Below are 16,249 nucleotides of genomic sequence, written 5' to 3' on the forward strand. Positions count from 1 at the left end.
TGTATTATGAGGCCTGAATGGAGTTTAGTTGGCAGACAACAATGTAGACTTTATCATCACTGAGAATAGAAGGCCCAAAGGCTTTGAAACTAAAACCAGAATGAGAGGAATGCTGGTTGGAGTGTGGGGAGGGGGTAATCTGTTCCATACTCGTGCCTGCCACTTAGATTTAACTTGTTGTTGAAAGATCACATTTTCTTTTAAGTGGAAGTTTCACACCACAGCTGCACAGGGGTTTTCTTGCTGATAGAAAAATGCCATTATACAAAAAAACCCCCACTTTTCTTGTTGGCTTTTTAATGTTGCTGTATAGTCACTAAATACTGAATAAAATGCCAGGCATTCTGGTATCAACCCAGGCTTGCTAGAAAACAGTGCAGGAATCTTTGTCTTACAGCATCTGATATTCCTGTGTATGCCATTAGGCTTTTCAAAGCCTAAAGGTTTTTGCAGTTGTTGATGTGGCTGGCTGCCTGCCCACATCACTAAATTCTCTCCTTTTCTGCCTCTGTCCAGCAACTGATGTTGGGATGACAGCCCTGATGGCAGGACAGCCTTGCTGGATTTCAGATGCATCAGGGGGTTCCCAAGGCAGAGCCCTCTGCAGGGAAACCTCGGTTTTCAATAACTTAAAGGACAAATGGAGGAATTTTTCTTGACAGGAGTAGAGGGAAGAAACTGAGCCAAAGTGAATAGAGGGAAGATGCTGAGTCTCTAAGTGTGGTTGATGGGCTCTGCTCAGCGCTGGGGCTTGTCTCTGTCTGTCTGTATCAAACTAAAAACTCCATCTTCTACACGGGAGGGTTTTTGTTGCTTCCCTGTACTGGACTAAAATGGTAAGAGAATGTGACAGAACTAAGTCAGCCAGAACTCGGGTGTATCTGCTCTCCTGTCTCCTCTGGGGAGGCACTGATCTACTTTTAACATCAAAAACGTGTAGGGGGTTTTTATTCCACAAAAAAAAATTATCAGAAAAAAAGTTATCAGAATTTTTTTTTGACAGCTCCCAAGTTTGTCTGTTGGGAGAGAATAGAGAAAGAAGAGCCAACTGGCAGTAAAAGGGTTTATCCCCAACCCTTCCCAAGCTCACTGTGTCTGTACAGACAGTTTCAAACTTTTAGACTGTTTTTCAGTTAATTCAGTGTTTTCAAAGCTTCAGTAACTCTTCCAGTGTCCTTGGATCCTTTTTGTACCACCTGGGCCCTGTCTTACTGTTCGCACTGAGACCCACCAGTCCAGCTTACAAAAGAATCTGATCCTAGTTCTGTTTGCTCACTTCATGTGCTTTTATTGAACATACTATATTCTCTTTATCTTGCTTTCTGCTTTGCCTCTTTTTAGAACGTAACACTGGCTTTTGCATTTCTTAAGGGATATAGAAAGTTAGGAAATATGAGCTTAAATAGAAATTTTGCAGCCCAATTTTGACGACATCGGAAGTTTCTGGGATTTGGAGCTCTACTGCTGCTCAACTGCTCATTGCTTTGCAGCACTTCCCTTTGTATCAGCTGGTTCAGGATATCCCAAATAATGTGGGTAGGTCCAGATGCTCATTTTGACAAGCAGAGATGAGAATCTTGTTAGGCAGAAAATGTGAAGAGCACCAGATGAGTGCCCCAAACCACTGGCTCACATCTGGGCAAGAAGCACCCGTGAAATGCAGCCTGGTTGGGGTGGGAGGTTTGTGTTGAGCTGAGCAATCTTAGAATTCACAGTTAGTGGTAAAATTTAAGTCAGTGTATTTATACATCTGGCCCTTAACATTTTTGGAAGAAAAGAAAGTGCTGAGAGGCAGTGTTTAAACAGTTTAAGAATGAAAAATTCATTTTGTGTGCTGGTATCTTTGATCAGGAGAAGCCAAGAACAGTAGGAAAATTATGTTCTCTCCTACGTATGGATATTGCTTGGGAAATGTGTACAGCATACACTAACTGTAGGGAGGAAAAGCAATTTATCACTTTCAAGAGGAAAAAAGAGTTGCTGAGGATAAAGAATCTCATAAAATTGTAATCAACTATGAAAATTGATAGTTTGCAAATCAAGAGACTGCTGAGTGTAGGGCATCATTTTCCTTGGTCCTTGCACTCAGGAAAACATCAGCATAAATCAGAATATTGTATTCCTTGAAAGTAGTTTTAAAAAGCCATTTGATCCTCAGCCCAATTATAAGGGTCCAATAGGACAGATTTTGCAGTGGCAGGGAGAGGTTCTGAGCACGGCTGTTTTGGTAATGTGGCTTTTCAAGAGCAAACATACAGTGCTGCAAACTCCTTTCAAATCATAAATGGAGAGAGTGAAACATCTCAAGTAAATGACTAATCTGTTAATTATTACCAGCCCCTGGAGTACAGAGCTCCTGCAGCAATGGATGTCTGTGGGCCTCGGTGCCACCATCTGTGCTCATCGTGTGCTTTATCACCTGAGCTGCTTTGCTGGAATGGATTGGGCTGCTCACAACTGAGGTGCTGCTCTGTATGCAGCAGTAGGCAATCTACCCAATCTCCTGCTTGTTTCAATGCCTCTTTTTTCCTACTTTGCTTAAGATAATGGCATTTTTATATTGCCCTTGGCTGCAGACACGGTAATGGTTAGCGATGATATATATTCACCCAGGGAAAAAGCAAAGGGTAATCCATATATCCTAAAGTCTGGAGCTGAAACCTTTGCAAGTTTAAAGTAAAAATGTGCTTACTTGGAATGTATTAATTTGTAGCAAGGACAATAAAAATGCATTCTGCAGTTTACTGTTATCACAAGGCATTTGCATGCAATAATTTACCTGTGCAGTGAAATATGTAAGACAAGGGAGAAAAAATAAAAAGTTTAAAAGTAGAAGGAGCAGGAAAATGATAAGAGAGCAGGAATGGAGGTGCAACACATCTTTTTTTGTAGGTGAAAAAAACCCAGTTCCCTTACTAATCACTCTTGCTGTAAATTTAAGTTGAGGAAATTTTCGTGCAGAGCATTGATTCAGTGTCTGGGACCTCTGAGCTACCTTTTGCAGTAATAAATCTATTGTGTTTTCAGCCCTGCAGGTAAAATAGGTGGATTAGTCACGTGCAGACTCTCAAGGTGTGAGGCTGATTCTGAAAGAGTGCCCTAATTCTGGGGATCACAGTGGTTGTGACCATCATGGGGAGAGCTGGCACGAGTGCCCAGATGAACAGGAAAGCCTAAAGCAAACAATGACAAGAAAATATCAGCCCCCACTGGTTTTGAGAGCATTAAATTGGTGATGACTGGGATGGGCTCTGTCTCTGAGAGCTGGCAGGTGAGAAGAAGACACCAGGCTTGGAGTGACATTGCTCTGATGCCTTTGGCCATGAGGCATCTCAGCCAAATCAGTTGAATTCACCCGGATTTGGGCACTTGACCTCCTTGGATGTTGTAAATTTTTTTTCCTCTGGGTTTGTAGGAGACACAGCACCTTCCAGCTGTGAGTCTGAATAAATCACAGGGGCTTTCAGTACACCTCAGTTAGTAAATCATTTCATTCACAAAACGTTACTAGTAGCAAGCAAATAATAGGTGAGACAAGCATTGAGTGCAGGACCTTCATAAAATTCTGTCAAAGTGGACAAAAATTACTGTCTTTATCATGTTGTGCCTGGACACACTGACTGAGAGAAATTTAAGTTCATTTTCTAAGATACTGATGAAACGATTCCCAGTCTTATTCCCTGGAATTGCTTGGGAACTGTGCCTTAAATAAACACAGGGGTGGCTCCAACAGCCACCAGCACCTCCAGCAGCAGGTTCCTTCCCCTGCTCTCCTCCCCCTTGGATTTGTCACCTCCTGAAGTCAGGAGGGGCTGCAAACCTGACAGTAATGTGGGGAAGAGGAGATAAAATGGTAGTAAATGCTTTTATTTAGAAATTGAACACTCAGTTTAATAAAACAAACCTGGTCTTTTTGGTAACCGCCTGATTAAAAAGCTATTGGATGGTGCTTCCCTCACCTTATAACATCTTTTCTTTTCTTTTTAAGTAGTGGAAATAGAAGACAGGGAACTAAACCTACAGGTCCAGTGCAGAGGTGGAGTTCAAAGCCATTCTTTTGCTAGAAGTCCCTGTTTTTTTTTTTCCTCTGCAGTTGGCTGTAGGCATTTCCTCTCACATTACACTTCAACAATCTCTCACTTTTAAAGCCATAAAACCCAAGTAGACTTGAGGGCTTTCTGTCAGGGCTGATTTCCTTCCAAGCTGACGACTCAGCTCTGGTTAATGCTTGGCAGTTGGTGGAGAAGACAGAAGTAAAATACATCTCTCTCTGGTAAGACCCATAAAAAATAGAAATAGGAAGATGGAAAGTGTGTGCTAGAGAATGTATTTATTTAAACTGTCCCCATATGAATGTATAGACACATAACAAGCTGCAAACCAGGATTTCATTTTATTCTAAAGCAACTGTTAAGACAATTTAGTTTTGATAATCCTGGAGCCTAATGAGTTACTATATAAAAATAGAGCACTGAGTTTGATACCTTAAGCCAGTGATTTCCAGAAAAAGTTTGTTATTAACTCATTCAGGCTTTCTTAAAAAAAACAAACAAACAAAACACAACCCACAAATCTTCCTCTGTCCTCCACCAGTGCCAGCAGTTGTTGTTCATTTTCCTCAGCTACATCATGGGCCCCAAAATCTCCTAATTTGGTGGAAAAGTTGACCCCTTCATTGTGAAACACAAACACCATCAGCCCTGTTATGGCACATCCTGACATTTCCTTTTATTTGTCCCTTGAGGTGAAAGAGTCTCACTGGTGTCTTTCACTGATGTTGCAATATTGCAAATTCTTTTTGTAGTTTGTGAGTAAATTGGTAAGAAAGAGTTAATGGGTGGTATTAAGCCTTGTTGGTTTGAGCAGTGAAGGCAACATGATTGAAAATCAATGAGCATCTCTGAAATTGTAATATAATTAGTAGTTCTGCCAATTGAGTATATTAAGTGGTTCAGAGGGGCCTTCCTGAAATGAGGTAAGTCACTTTTTGAAAACCTCTCAGTGAAAAGAAGTAATTGATAAACACTTTATTTATTCAGAATAAGAGGTAGTAAATACACAGGCTACTTCCTGATGGATATTCAGTTAATACTGAATATTAGGCTACTTCTAATAGGCAAAAACTCCAATTCCTTCCTTACTAGACTCAGTGAAGATTTGGAGTTTATCCTGTAACTTGTAAGTAGTAACTTGTAAATTAAAACCCACCTTAGGTTTTAATCCAACTATTAAGTTGGATCAGTCACTTAATGAAAGCAAAAACAAGCAAGAGTGGTCTAAATACAAGATTGGATCTCAGAGTTGCTCCCTGGCCTTGGTGTGTTAGTTTACTGTTTTCTGTTACAGAATCAGAGGATCACAGAATGGTTTGGGTTGGAAGGGATCTTAAAGCCCATCTCATCCCACCCCCCTGCCATGGGCAGGGACACCTCCCACCAGCCCAGGTTGCTCCAAGCCCCATCCAACCTGGCCTTGGACACTTCCAGGGGTGGGGCAGCCACAGCTTCTCTGGCAACCTGTGCCAGGGCTTGGGAAATTATTTTCTGTGTCCTGCCCCCCAGGCTGAGCTGTAGGAAACCATTCCTGGAGCTTGCCCTGGAGGCCAGAGCGCTGTTTCTCTGCCCAGCTCCGGGCTCAGGGCTCCCTGCAGCTCTGGGGGGCACCGGCGGGGGGGTTCCGAGTGCCCAATCCCTTGTTCCCCGCAGTGCCTCCGGTGATCCGGGTGTACCCCGAGACGCAGGCGCAGGAGCCGGGCGTGTCCGCCAGCCTCAGATGTCACGCCGAGGGCATCCCTAATCCCCGAATTACCTGGCTCAAGAACGGCATCGATATCACGCCCAAACTGTCCAAACAGCTCTCGCTCCTCGGTAAGAACAGCATTTTGATTAATTAAAGTATTGTAGACGGGGATTAAGGAGGATTATTTTGCACTTTAAACCAGAAGTTCTTGTACTTTGCTAAGCCGCAGTTGTTGGAAATCGTGTTACAAACCCCCTGTTCTTTCTTTTTATCTTTCTCCTGTGAATTCCTCGGGAAACGTGGTATCGATTGATGTAAGTGGGGAAGGCATTCTGTTCAGAGGCAGCCTGCCTGCTCCTCCACCGCCTGGCTTCTTGGGCACAGCACATCACAAGAGAAATGCATTAAATTATTTGAAGAGAAATCCATTAAATTATTTGTTCAGATCTAAGCCCACACTGGATGCGGGTCGGCAGAGAATCAGGCACACACTGAGCTCTCTGAAGGAATTGGGCTCAGCTCCTGTCTGTCCCTGTTCAGATGAGGGTGCACCAGACACAGCAAAAGGCAAAAATACTTATTTGCAATTTTATGTGTGAAAATATTAACACCCCCCCAATTCATGTCCCAGTGTGGCTGTGGTGGATTGCAGCCCTCAGCCAGTGTGGGCAGCACTGATATCCCTGCATGCTGGGTGTGGTAACTCAACATCTTTCAAAGGTTTCAGGCAGTGGTCCCACTCTAGAAAGCAAAATGGTAGGAAGAACTGTAGAGAGACCCCTCCCAAACCAAAGTTTTTGGTGATCTGACAAAAAACAGTTTGCAAATTTGAAGTTATTTTTTCTTCACTAAAGCCAAAGCAATTTTTTAACAGGAAGAAGAAATAAATGAAATGTAATTTATTATTGGTTCTCAGTATTGTTCTTTGTTCTTTTCTGGTGTGGAGTATGTATGTGCTAAAGGAAAGAAGCAAAACATCATGAGAATCCCCAGAAACCTGTAGCTCCATATGGGGAAACAGGTCCATATGAGCCATCACTGGGTGGCTGTGACGATGGAAGGCAATTAAGGACAGGAACAGCAATTAGCAGTGGTGAGAAACTCTGTTTATGAGTGTCTTTCTTCCAGCAAATGGGAGTGAACTCCACATCAGCAGTGTTCGGTACGAGGACACTGGTGCCTACACCTGCATTGCCAAAAACGAGGTGGGAGTGGACGAGGACATATCTTCACTTTTCATCGAAGACTCAGCAAGAAAGACCCGTAAGCTTCATTTTCCATGGATTGATTTCTTTAAAGGATGTACAAATGTGATGGCATACATGTAATTTAATAGCTCAGGCCATTGCATGCAGTTTGTTGGACTGTTCCATAAGGTGATGACAGTTTTGACTGCACTTTGATCAGGGGTTTTGGGTAGGAATCACTCAGAGAAGGTAAAATCTTGCCCAGGCCAGTGGTGCCTTTCATGTGCCAGAAGTACACTGAGTGTGGGATGGGTAACAGCTTTATTAGAGTAGAAAATTTGCCATAACTTTAGATATCAGAGAATCCAAAATGTAGTATTTTGTCAAATTCTATAAATCTCATTGATTTCTGTATGAGATTTCTTCTTTTGAAGCCAGTTACCAGTCGTTCTCAAATATTTAGATGTTTAAAAATGTAGTGATTAAATTATTTCTTTTACTTGTTTTTACATCACTAACTAGCAGAATAGGTTTCCCTCAGTGTGAAATTATCTTCAACTTCAAAGCCAAATATTCTTTCCTCCTGTCTCCTGGAGGAGTGTGGCAGTGTTATCGTGACCACACTGTCCCCAAAACACAATTACTGAAGGAGCTGATTAGTTGCCCCAATGGAAAAGCTCCCAGAGGCCTGATCCTTCCTAATTCTGCCATCTTAACTACTTGGGAGATTGCCTAGGTTTATGGTAGTACTAAAAGTTTAGGTGCAAATGGAATTTTTGCTGCTTTTCTGGCTGTTAATATAGAGCAAGAATTGGAAACCAAGTTACCCATAAATATAGGCCCTTGTGGAGAATCTTTGGAAAATATATTCTGTTCTTCATTAACCAGATTTATGTACTCTTTTTAACATTGGTCGTTTTCCCTTGAATACTGGAGCAAAGGAAATTACAGGATGTTGAGAAATAATTGGATCTATCTTAAACAGAAGTTCAAATGCAGGTGTACTTTCAAAGTGTATCTGAATTCTAAAAGAGAATGGAGTTGCAAGAAGATCCAAGAAAAATGCAACCAAGTGTGTGGCTGCTGTAGCTGCCAGTCTCAGGCTTCTTCTGAAAGATGTTGGTGGACCTGGCAGTGCTGGGTTAATGGTTGGACTCGATGATCTTAGAGGTCTTTTCCAACCTTAATGAGTCAATAATTCCATGTCATGTTTCCTTGTTGAACCTGCACAGACAATCCCAGCCTGTGCTGTGCCTCCAGCTGCATTTGAAGGGAACAGCTTCTCCTTGGGAGGTCACTGATCTTTGCACAGGCAACAGTCCCCCTTCATTTCAGGCAGGACTTTTTCCATGACAAAGTTTCTGAATTGTCTCTAGAGGGGCAAATGTATTTAGAACTCTCTGTCTTTCCTGATATTTTACTTGAATGAATGTTACAAAGTTTTCACCAATTAAACAGTTCATGTAAACGTGAGTATTTATTCAGTTACTTGCTACAATGAAAGTTTTGACATTGTTTTGTTGTTTTTTTTTCTTTTCCTGGTTATTTTCTGGCTTTCCCAATATTCTGATGCTGCAGTTGCAAACATACTGTGGCGAGAGGAAGGTACTGCAGTAAAGTTCTTTTGTTGTAGTGATAATGTGCTTGTCTGCTTTAATAATTCCATGATGGGCCATTCTCCACTGACTTACCACTAACCCTGTCAGCTTTCACAGTTACCAGATTAAGTACAGACCAGACATTTAAAAGCTAAGTTCTTCAAATAAGAGATGTCACTCTCCTACCTATAACTTCTTCCATTTTCCCACTCTGAAACAAGGGATGACCATAAAATATATAAAAATATGAATTTTATATATACTGCCACAAATGTGAGTAGCCTGAGATTCTGAAGCTGCATTAACAATCACACAAGTGTCAGAAGTGCTCCCAAATTACCATAATTGAACAAGTAAGGCATAAATTCAATACACTGCATTTTTAAGCAAGCAATTCAAGCTCTTCCTTTTCAGTAGCATGTATTGATGTGTTCTAGGTGAGCAGCAGAAATTGTGTTCTTGACCGTTAGGCAAAAAAAACCTAAACCACAACAGATTTTCTTCCTTCTCTCTGTTAAATCGATGCAGGGTAAAGGTTGCCCCATTCCTCCTTGTTTTAATTGGCAGTTAAGATCTCTGGTTTGATCAAATTTATAGTGTGCCCTGCACAAGGTCAACATCTGTGTGTCTTGGAAGCCAAATTAGGAAAAATAAACCATCCAAAGCAGCTAATTGACCCAAAGATATTATGGAGGCCCTTGAAGTGAAAAATTGTCTGATTTTGTGCATGCTCGTGCTGTCATAATTCCCAAAACATCCCATAAGGTGCACCATGCAATGGCCCAAGGGGCTCTCCCAGAGGTTGTCCATCTGTCCCTGGGGTTGTGGAGCCACGGGGTGTGGATGAGGACCCTCAGGCTCCTGGAGGGCTGCAGGAAGGGTCTGGGGTTGAAGTTCAGGTGTAAGGCAGTTCTTAGATCTGCCAGCTGCATGTGAGGCAGATGGGACCTTGGTGTCCTTCCAGCTGGGTGGGAAAGGTCTCTGTGCAGTGACAAACTGCTGTGGGCCACGTCCCCCTGCCCACTGCAGACCCCCTCCCTCCATCCCCTGCCTCCTCTGGGAAGGGCTGCCCCGCTCCCTTCGCCCCTTCACAAGTGGTGCCTCCAGGACCCAAAACAGCACTTGGGCTTCATGCCCTCAGGATGGAGCTTTCTGCGTGGCTGGGGCTCAGCACAGAGGATTTTAGGGGCAGAAGGAAGGTGCCAGTGCTTAGTGAGTGGTGCTGCACCCTGGGTGTGCCTCTGTTGGCTGCAAACAGGCACACAGAGCAAATACACTGCATGAGCTCTGAGTCAGTCCAGCCCAAGCCAAATGCAGCTGGCTGGAGGTCAGGAGAGGTGGCACAGCCACCTCACCCAGCACTTCTTCCCAAATCCCCCCAAGTGCCTGGTGCAGGGCCCTGAGGAGGCTCTTCACTGCTGATGTTCCTGTAAATGGCATTACAGGCACTAAGAATTGCTGTCTGCCTTCTGCTTGCAAATGAAATCTCTGGGGCTTCTAATCAGTCCAGCATCTTCTGCACAATGCTGTTTATGTACAGCATCCCTTCTGCTCCTTTTTAAAGAAAGCAGTTGGATAACCCCACCAGATGCAGAAGTACAATAATATTTAAAGAACAGCTAAGAAGTTGGTTGCAGAAAGTCTTATTATGGTTTTGCTAAACAATATGGACTTACTGCTTATCAACCTTGCACATTTTAAATAAAAGTATGAGCAATGTAGAGGCAAAACATGGGCAGTAAAAGCAGGTTTACTATTGATGTTCCTAAACAATTCAGTATCTGTAGAACAGGTTTATTCCCTTGCCTGTGTTGTTCTGTAGTATTTGATGGGCACATTTGTTCCAGACAAAGAATCCATCAAACAAACTTTAAGCATGTGGAGTCTTGGCACAGAGAGGGCTGGAAGACAGGAATGGTATTTTTGTTTTTACATTTTCATATATTCTTTCAATTCCATTAAAAATGAATTTACTATACAGGTGAGATATGTTGCCTTTCCTTATGCCTTTAGTTTTTGAACTGGTTCTGCCATCCAACCTGAAAAAAAGGAAACCCCTCCTCATTAATGCCCCAATTCCCAATCTAGTACCTGCCTTACTGGTATAAATAATACAAAATATCCCACTGCCCACCTATGTACTGAAATAATCCCCTGGACCAAGGAGATGCAGCAGTAGAATCAGGAGTGGAATCTGTTTTACTGGTGTCCATGAGATTGTTTAGGATGTACCCCAATCAACATTTTGAAAATGCTTCATAAGTCACAGTAAAGTACCTACTTTGTCTGGTAAAAAACCTGCTTGGTCTAAAAATCAGTGTGAAGATCAATCTCTAAAAAAAAAATAATTTAAATTGATAAACTTTTTAAAAAGAGAGTACCTGAATGCTCTCAGTAATTTGTAGCATATTTTAATCAGTCAGCAGAAAAGCTTGGGCTCATTTTACTGTAAAATAAGTGGTGTGACTTACCAAGTCAAGACTCTAAACCTGCTGGGGTAAAATTGTTGTCATAGTATCTTTGTGGGAAATTAAGGTCTTACTTCTTAAACACACCCTCATCGTAATGGGATCATCAGACAAAATCACGCTACTGTTGTGCATGAAAATAATAATAATGAGCATCTTCACAGTGGTCGTAATTGATTGCCTGCCTGTTTCCACTTCTTAGGATTAAAATCCTTTCTCCATGGAATATGTGCACTCATTCCAGGCCAGGATCAAACTCTGCCCTCTGATGTGTTCACTCAAATCCCACTGAGGCAGGTGGGAGTTGTGTGTGTTCTGGGAGGGCAGGTTTTGGTCCAAAGTGCCTAAACAAAATGTTTTACCAATATACTTGAAACAAAATTAACCCTTAGTCCATAAAAGAACTTAGTCCTCAGTGGAATTTTTGTAGCTTTTTTTTCCTACATGCATGATCCCTCACTGTGGCATCACATTTAAGGATCTCCTGTACCCACCTGATGCCCCAACTGGGGGATTTCTGTGCTATGGTTTAGAGGGACTCAACTTGCACGTTGTGAGTGCAGCAAACATCACATGCTGAGACATTTGTGCTCTGAAGCCACTGATTTGGCACCAAAGGAGGGGTTTTTAGCACCAAAAAAAACCCTTCTAGCATTACTAGATACTATATATTGTACAACATTTTCCAAAAATGCATTTATCCAAATTATCCATGTTTTGACTGTGAAGTTTCTGGGATGACTTAGATCTCAATCCTGCAAACACTTCAGAAATGTGAGAAATTCTGTCGCTGTGAGTGGTGCTTAAAGCTGCCACCACAGGGCAAGCCAAGGGAATTTTTAACACTCAACACTATTCCATAGAACCAGGACCTTATTTCTCCATGAAATTAATCAGAAATTACAAATGATAACATCACCATTTTGTTGGCAGAGAAGTACACTCTCAACACTGCTGGGGTGACAGTGGTCATTGCAAACACTTTCTGGTGGGGGTGTGAAAAAGATGGAATGATGCTTGGATCTTTGGAACTAGAGTGAAAAGATCCTCAACATTTCTCAAACATGCTTGTTGCTGCAACTGCATGTAGCTGAAGAACAACCAAATTATCAGTGTTTTAAGGTGTTTCTGCAGGACAGAAATGATAAAATACAGTCTCCTGACAGCAAAGCAGTGACGATCCAGCCAGTTTTCCAAATCTCCTGGAATGCCCCAGTTGGATAAATGAGTGCTGTTGTGTTGCTGAACTACTCCACATTTGTGAATTACACTTTGCAAGATTTCAAAAATGTATTTATTTTGGTGGCTGTAGTTAGTTCATCCTGATAGGTTAAGAAAATAGACAAATCTGTATATTTTCATCCATGGAACAGATGCTGAGCACTTCCATTTTGCATGGCAGTTACAAGAGGTCAAGTTGCCTGTAACAGGATGACCTTCAGATTAATTTTAACTAAAGCTTTTCTTTCGGTTCTCAAATTATTATCAGTCTGGTTTTGATGAAATCATAGGGAAAAAAACTGATCTGAGGGAGTTAGCAGTGCAATAGAAGGGCTTCCTGTGATCAAATCCTGCTTTGGTACCTATTTCCAAGAGCTGACCACAGTTATTTGAGTACAACCACCGCCACCAAGGCAATGCATTTTTGAATGTGTCTGTACCTCTTCACTCCTTGAAGCCCTCGTTGTGACATGAACTTTGATTTTGTGAATGCACCGACTGCATCCAAACGACCAACTTTTATGTAAGGCAGATTTTGTTTGCTGGGGGAGGAGGGTGAGTCCTTTAAGTCCTAACAGCTAGGGGTACATACCAAAAAAAAAATCCCCCTCCTTTTGCTTTATGCCCCTTCAAGGCCTGAGTGTGGGGAATATGTTCTATGTCTTCTCCGACGATGGGATCACAGTCCTGCAGCCAAACGAATGTGAAATCCGGAGACACATCAGGCCCGAAGAGAGGATTTTCACCACTTATGTAAGTCCTAAGCCCAGCAGCTACAGCTGGGAAACTTCCTGTTAATCTCTTCAAAGGTTGTTATTGCTGAAGGACCTGTTTGCCACGGGGGTGTTTGGAGCTGGGTGGGTTTCGTGGAGCATCCCTGAGGTGTGACATCTTCTCTGGAAAATCAAGGGAACCATGGAAGTTCTAAGGCTGCCGTGGAGGATTAGTGACATGCTGCAGAGAATTTGACTAGTTTTCATGTAAGCAAAGACTTTCATTTGTCCTCTTTGATCTGTTTAGTTATCTGTGCCCCAAAGTTGCAGCTGGGCTTCGGGGAAGGTACAGAAGCCAGGAGCAGAGAGATGCACACATCACTCACTGTGCTCCTTTTACTGATGACTCCACAGGCAGAGCAGTGGGTCCTTTGGGCTGCTTCCTGCTCTGTAGAAATGGTTTCCCATGTTAAACCCCAGCAGGGAGGTGAATAGGAATGCCAGAAGATGGTTATGCCATGCAGGTCCTGTGCATCTTCTACCACTGAAACAGAGCCCTGCATGCTGTGTTTGCTGCTGGCACTTTTCTGTCAGCACTGAGTTTACTTAACCCTTGCTTTAGGAAATCCCAAGGAACATTTGTTCAGTTGTCAGTGGATGTCAAGCACTGTGGAGCTCAGCATGGCCAGTGGGTCACACATGCCTGGAGGCTCTGGGAGGCCAGAGCTCTCGGTGACCTGTGCCATGTATTCCTGTGCAGTAACACACATCGTGGATATCCTCATGAAAATGTCAATTCTCGTAAAACCCAGTGCTGAAATACATCCAGAAATGGTTTTTTTAGTTACTCCTTTATTTAGTTTTTATTTTTTAAAAAGGGAAGCTTGGACTGTGGCTCCCTTCCGAAAAAAAGACTCAGCCTTGCTTTCAATTTTGGGAGGAATAGAAGGGGACAATCACTATTGTGAGCCCTGCAGGCTGGGTCAGACTGCTGCTGTGGGTCAAGATCTTCTTGTGAGCCTGTATTTCGTATTTTCTAAATCTCAATATATTTGTGGTTGATATTGATTTTTTTTTCCCACTAGTTTTAATATACCTTGGAAGAAATCCAGACTGATGCTCACCCCAGGGCTGGTCCTTAGTGGATAATATTATTAAGCCACACTTGAGCTGTTGCTTCTCAAAGACAGAAATCTTGTGTTTCTTTTCCAAAGAGCTGTAAATATCGAAGAGGTGGTCCTGGAGAAACAGCTTGAAAAGAATAAAGGAGAGAGGGCACTTAAGGAAATAATGTCAGCACAGTGGTGGGCATAAAAGGGATTTTCAGCATCATCACTTGGCTGCCTTTCAGAGACACCTCTGAGGGTTTCCTACAGATATCATAGAGCCCTTTCCCTTGATCTGGGGATGGCTGACCTTTTTTTCCTCCCTTTTGCCTTTTACTATCTTGAGTGTTTTCTACATAGGCAGTGACAGCAGCCTGCAACTTCAGGAGGGATTCTACAAGAATTCATTTGTTATTAGAGGGCACAAAAGCAGGTAGAGCAGCTGAGCTGCACTGCAGCAGAAAGGCCTGTGACCTTTCTCTGCTCCTGTTGGCTTGGATGGATATTCTGTTGTGAGACCTGAGGATGAGGAGAGCAGGTTGGAGGCTGTCAGGTGCTTGGCTGTGTGAACAGCTGCTGGAAGCCCAAATCTGAGCTGGTGTAGCATCTTTTAGCTTGCCTTAGTGTCCATTCTCAGCCTGGCTGGAGGGACAGAAAGGAAAATGCAGCCAAGCTATTGAGTCTTCTATATTCAACCCTTACTCATGGTCTCCACCAAGGCACGTACCAACAGAACTGTGCTGCTTAGAGGTGATATCTTTTTATCCATAATTGTTGCACATGGTGTGAATCTGGTCCTGTGAAGGGCCAGGAGTTGGACTCAATGATCCTTGTGGGTCCCTTCCAACTCTGGATCTTCTTTCTCTCTTTTCTCTCTTTTCTCTATTTTCTCTTCTCTCTTTTTTCTCTTTTCTCTCTCTTCTCTCTTTCTCTTTCTCTTCTCTTTTCCACAGGACTCAGTGAGTGGAGGATCAGAGACAAAATATAGCATCAGGCAGCTGTGAACAGGATTTGGTCCAAAGCAACAGGATTTGGTTCCTTTTGAATGGGGAAGTTTCTGGTGCTGTAGGATCCTGCCTGTTTTGCTGCTGTTTCCCTGAGCACAAGTGTTTTAGAGCATGCTCTCCTGCCCAGAAAATGAAGACTTTTTGAAAAATATGAAGCAGTGGTTCAGTTATTGTGAATTCCTGTTTTTTTGAAGCACAGAGTGATATTTCTGTTGCTAATAAATGCTGACAGCACTGCAAGCCTTGATGAACCTCAGTGCACTTCAAAAGATCGATCCATGGGCTGTGTGGTTATTTAAATTCAATATATGTTTGCAGGAGGTCCAGCTGTTTAATGTCACTGTACAGAGCCAGGCTGCAGTGTGGTACACAATAAATTAATTATTTCATGTTTTCCAGGAAAGAAAGGGGAAAAATATCATCCTCTCAGAATCCCCAGGGATTTTTTTCCAATGATTTTCAAGTCTAAGCTTCTTGCTGCTCCAGGCCCTGAACTTGTAGGAATTAAATCTTTTCTTTTTTTTTCCCTCAGGAGGAAATCTGTCCTAGAGTGGAAGGGGAAGACACTCAGTCCTGCCTCTGGGCTTCAGCAGTCAATGTCAGAGACAAGTACATTTATGTGACACAGCCTAAGCAGAACAGAGTCCTGATAATTGATATCCAGACTCAGAAAGCCATACAGGTACTTACAAGTGAATGTGTTATTCACTGTTGGCAAAAGACTCAATACAGGACAAAAAAATTAGCTCTTTGCCCAGTGGATCTCCTGACATTACTAAAAAGCTGGACCTGTGTTGCTTTCACCTTTGGGGTCACACTGTCATTCCTTGTTCTGTAACCTGACAGGAAAAGACTCCTCTGGGGCTTGGAGTTCATAGTCTCAGGGCTGCATCTGCAGCCAGGCTTGCTGTGAGTCTGGTAAAATAATGCTGGGATGAATTTCTGACTTAGCTGCCTGTGCTGGGTTATCAGCAGGTTGGGAAGAATGAGCTGGTGTGGGTACAGTTTAAGCACAAATTGGCCCCTGATCTACTGGCTGTAAGTAACAGCTTAAGATGGAGTGATGTCTACCCAGGAAATGGCAGCAGAGCCAAATGTTTGTGCTGCTGCTGATCCTCCAGCTGCTCTGAGGGCAGAGCTGCACAGGGAGTGTCCCAGGGTGTATGGGATGCCTGCAGTGAACTCATGTCATATTTGTCCTGGGCCTTTG

At 42.8% G+C, this 16,249-nt stretch overlaps 1 protein-coding gene across 5 annotated transcripts in view; it reads left to right on the top strand.

Moving 5' to 3' along the window:
* FSTL4 (follistatin like 4) overlaps nucleotides 1-16,249 on the top strand; it is a 196,875-nt gene that overhangs the window by 171,108 nt on the left and 9,518 nt on the right. For 4 of the 5 annotated variants that reach the window (XM_051794063.1, XM_051794065.1, XM_051794066.1 and 1 more), the window contains 5 exons: nucleotides 5,706-5,867; nucleotides 6,868-7,002; nucleotides 8,505-8,531; nucleotides 12,848-12,966; nucleotides 15,572-15,721. In XM_051794063.1, the coding sequence (XP_051650023.1) occupies nucleotides 5,706-5,867; nucleotides 6,868-7,002; nucleotides 8,505-8,531; nucleotides 12,848-12,966; nucleotides 15,572-15,721 (593 nt within the window). The remainder of the gene's footprint in view (nucleotides 1-5,705; nucleotides 5,868-6,867; nucleotides 7,003-8,504; nucleotides 8,532-12,847; nucleotides 12,967-15,571; nucleotides 15,722-16,249) is intronic. The other variant, XM_051794064.1, reaches the window with a different exon arrangement.

This window comes from Manacus candei, unplaced genomic scaffold (genome assembly GCF_025592945.1).
Source record: "Manacus candei isolate 608988 ecotype Guabito, Panama unplaced genomic scaffold, ASM2559294v1 h1tg000037l, whole genome shotgun sequence".
NCBI lineage: Eukaryota > Metazoa > Chordata > Aves > Passeriformes > Pipridae > Manacus > Manacus candei.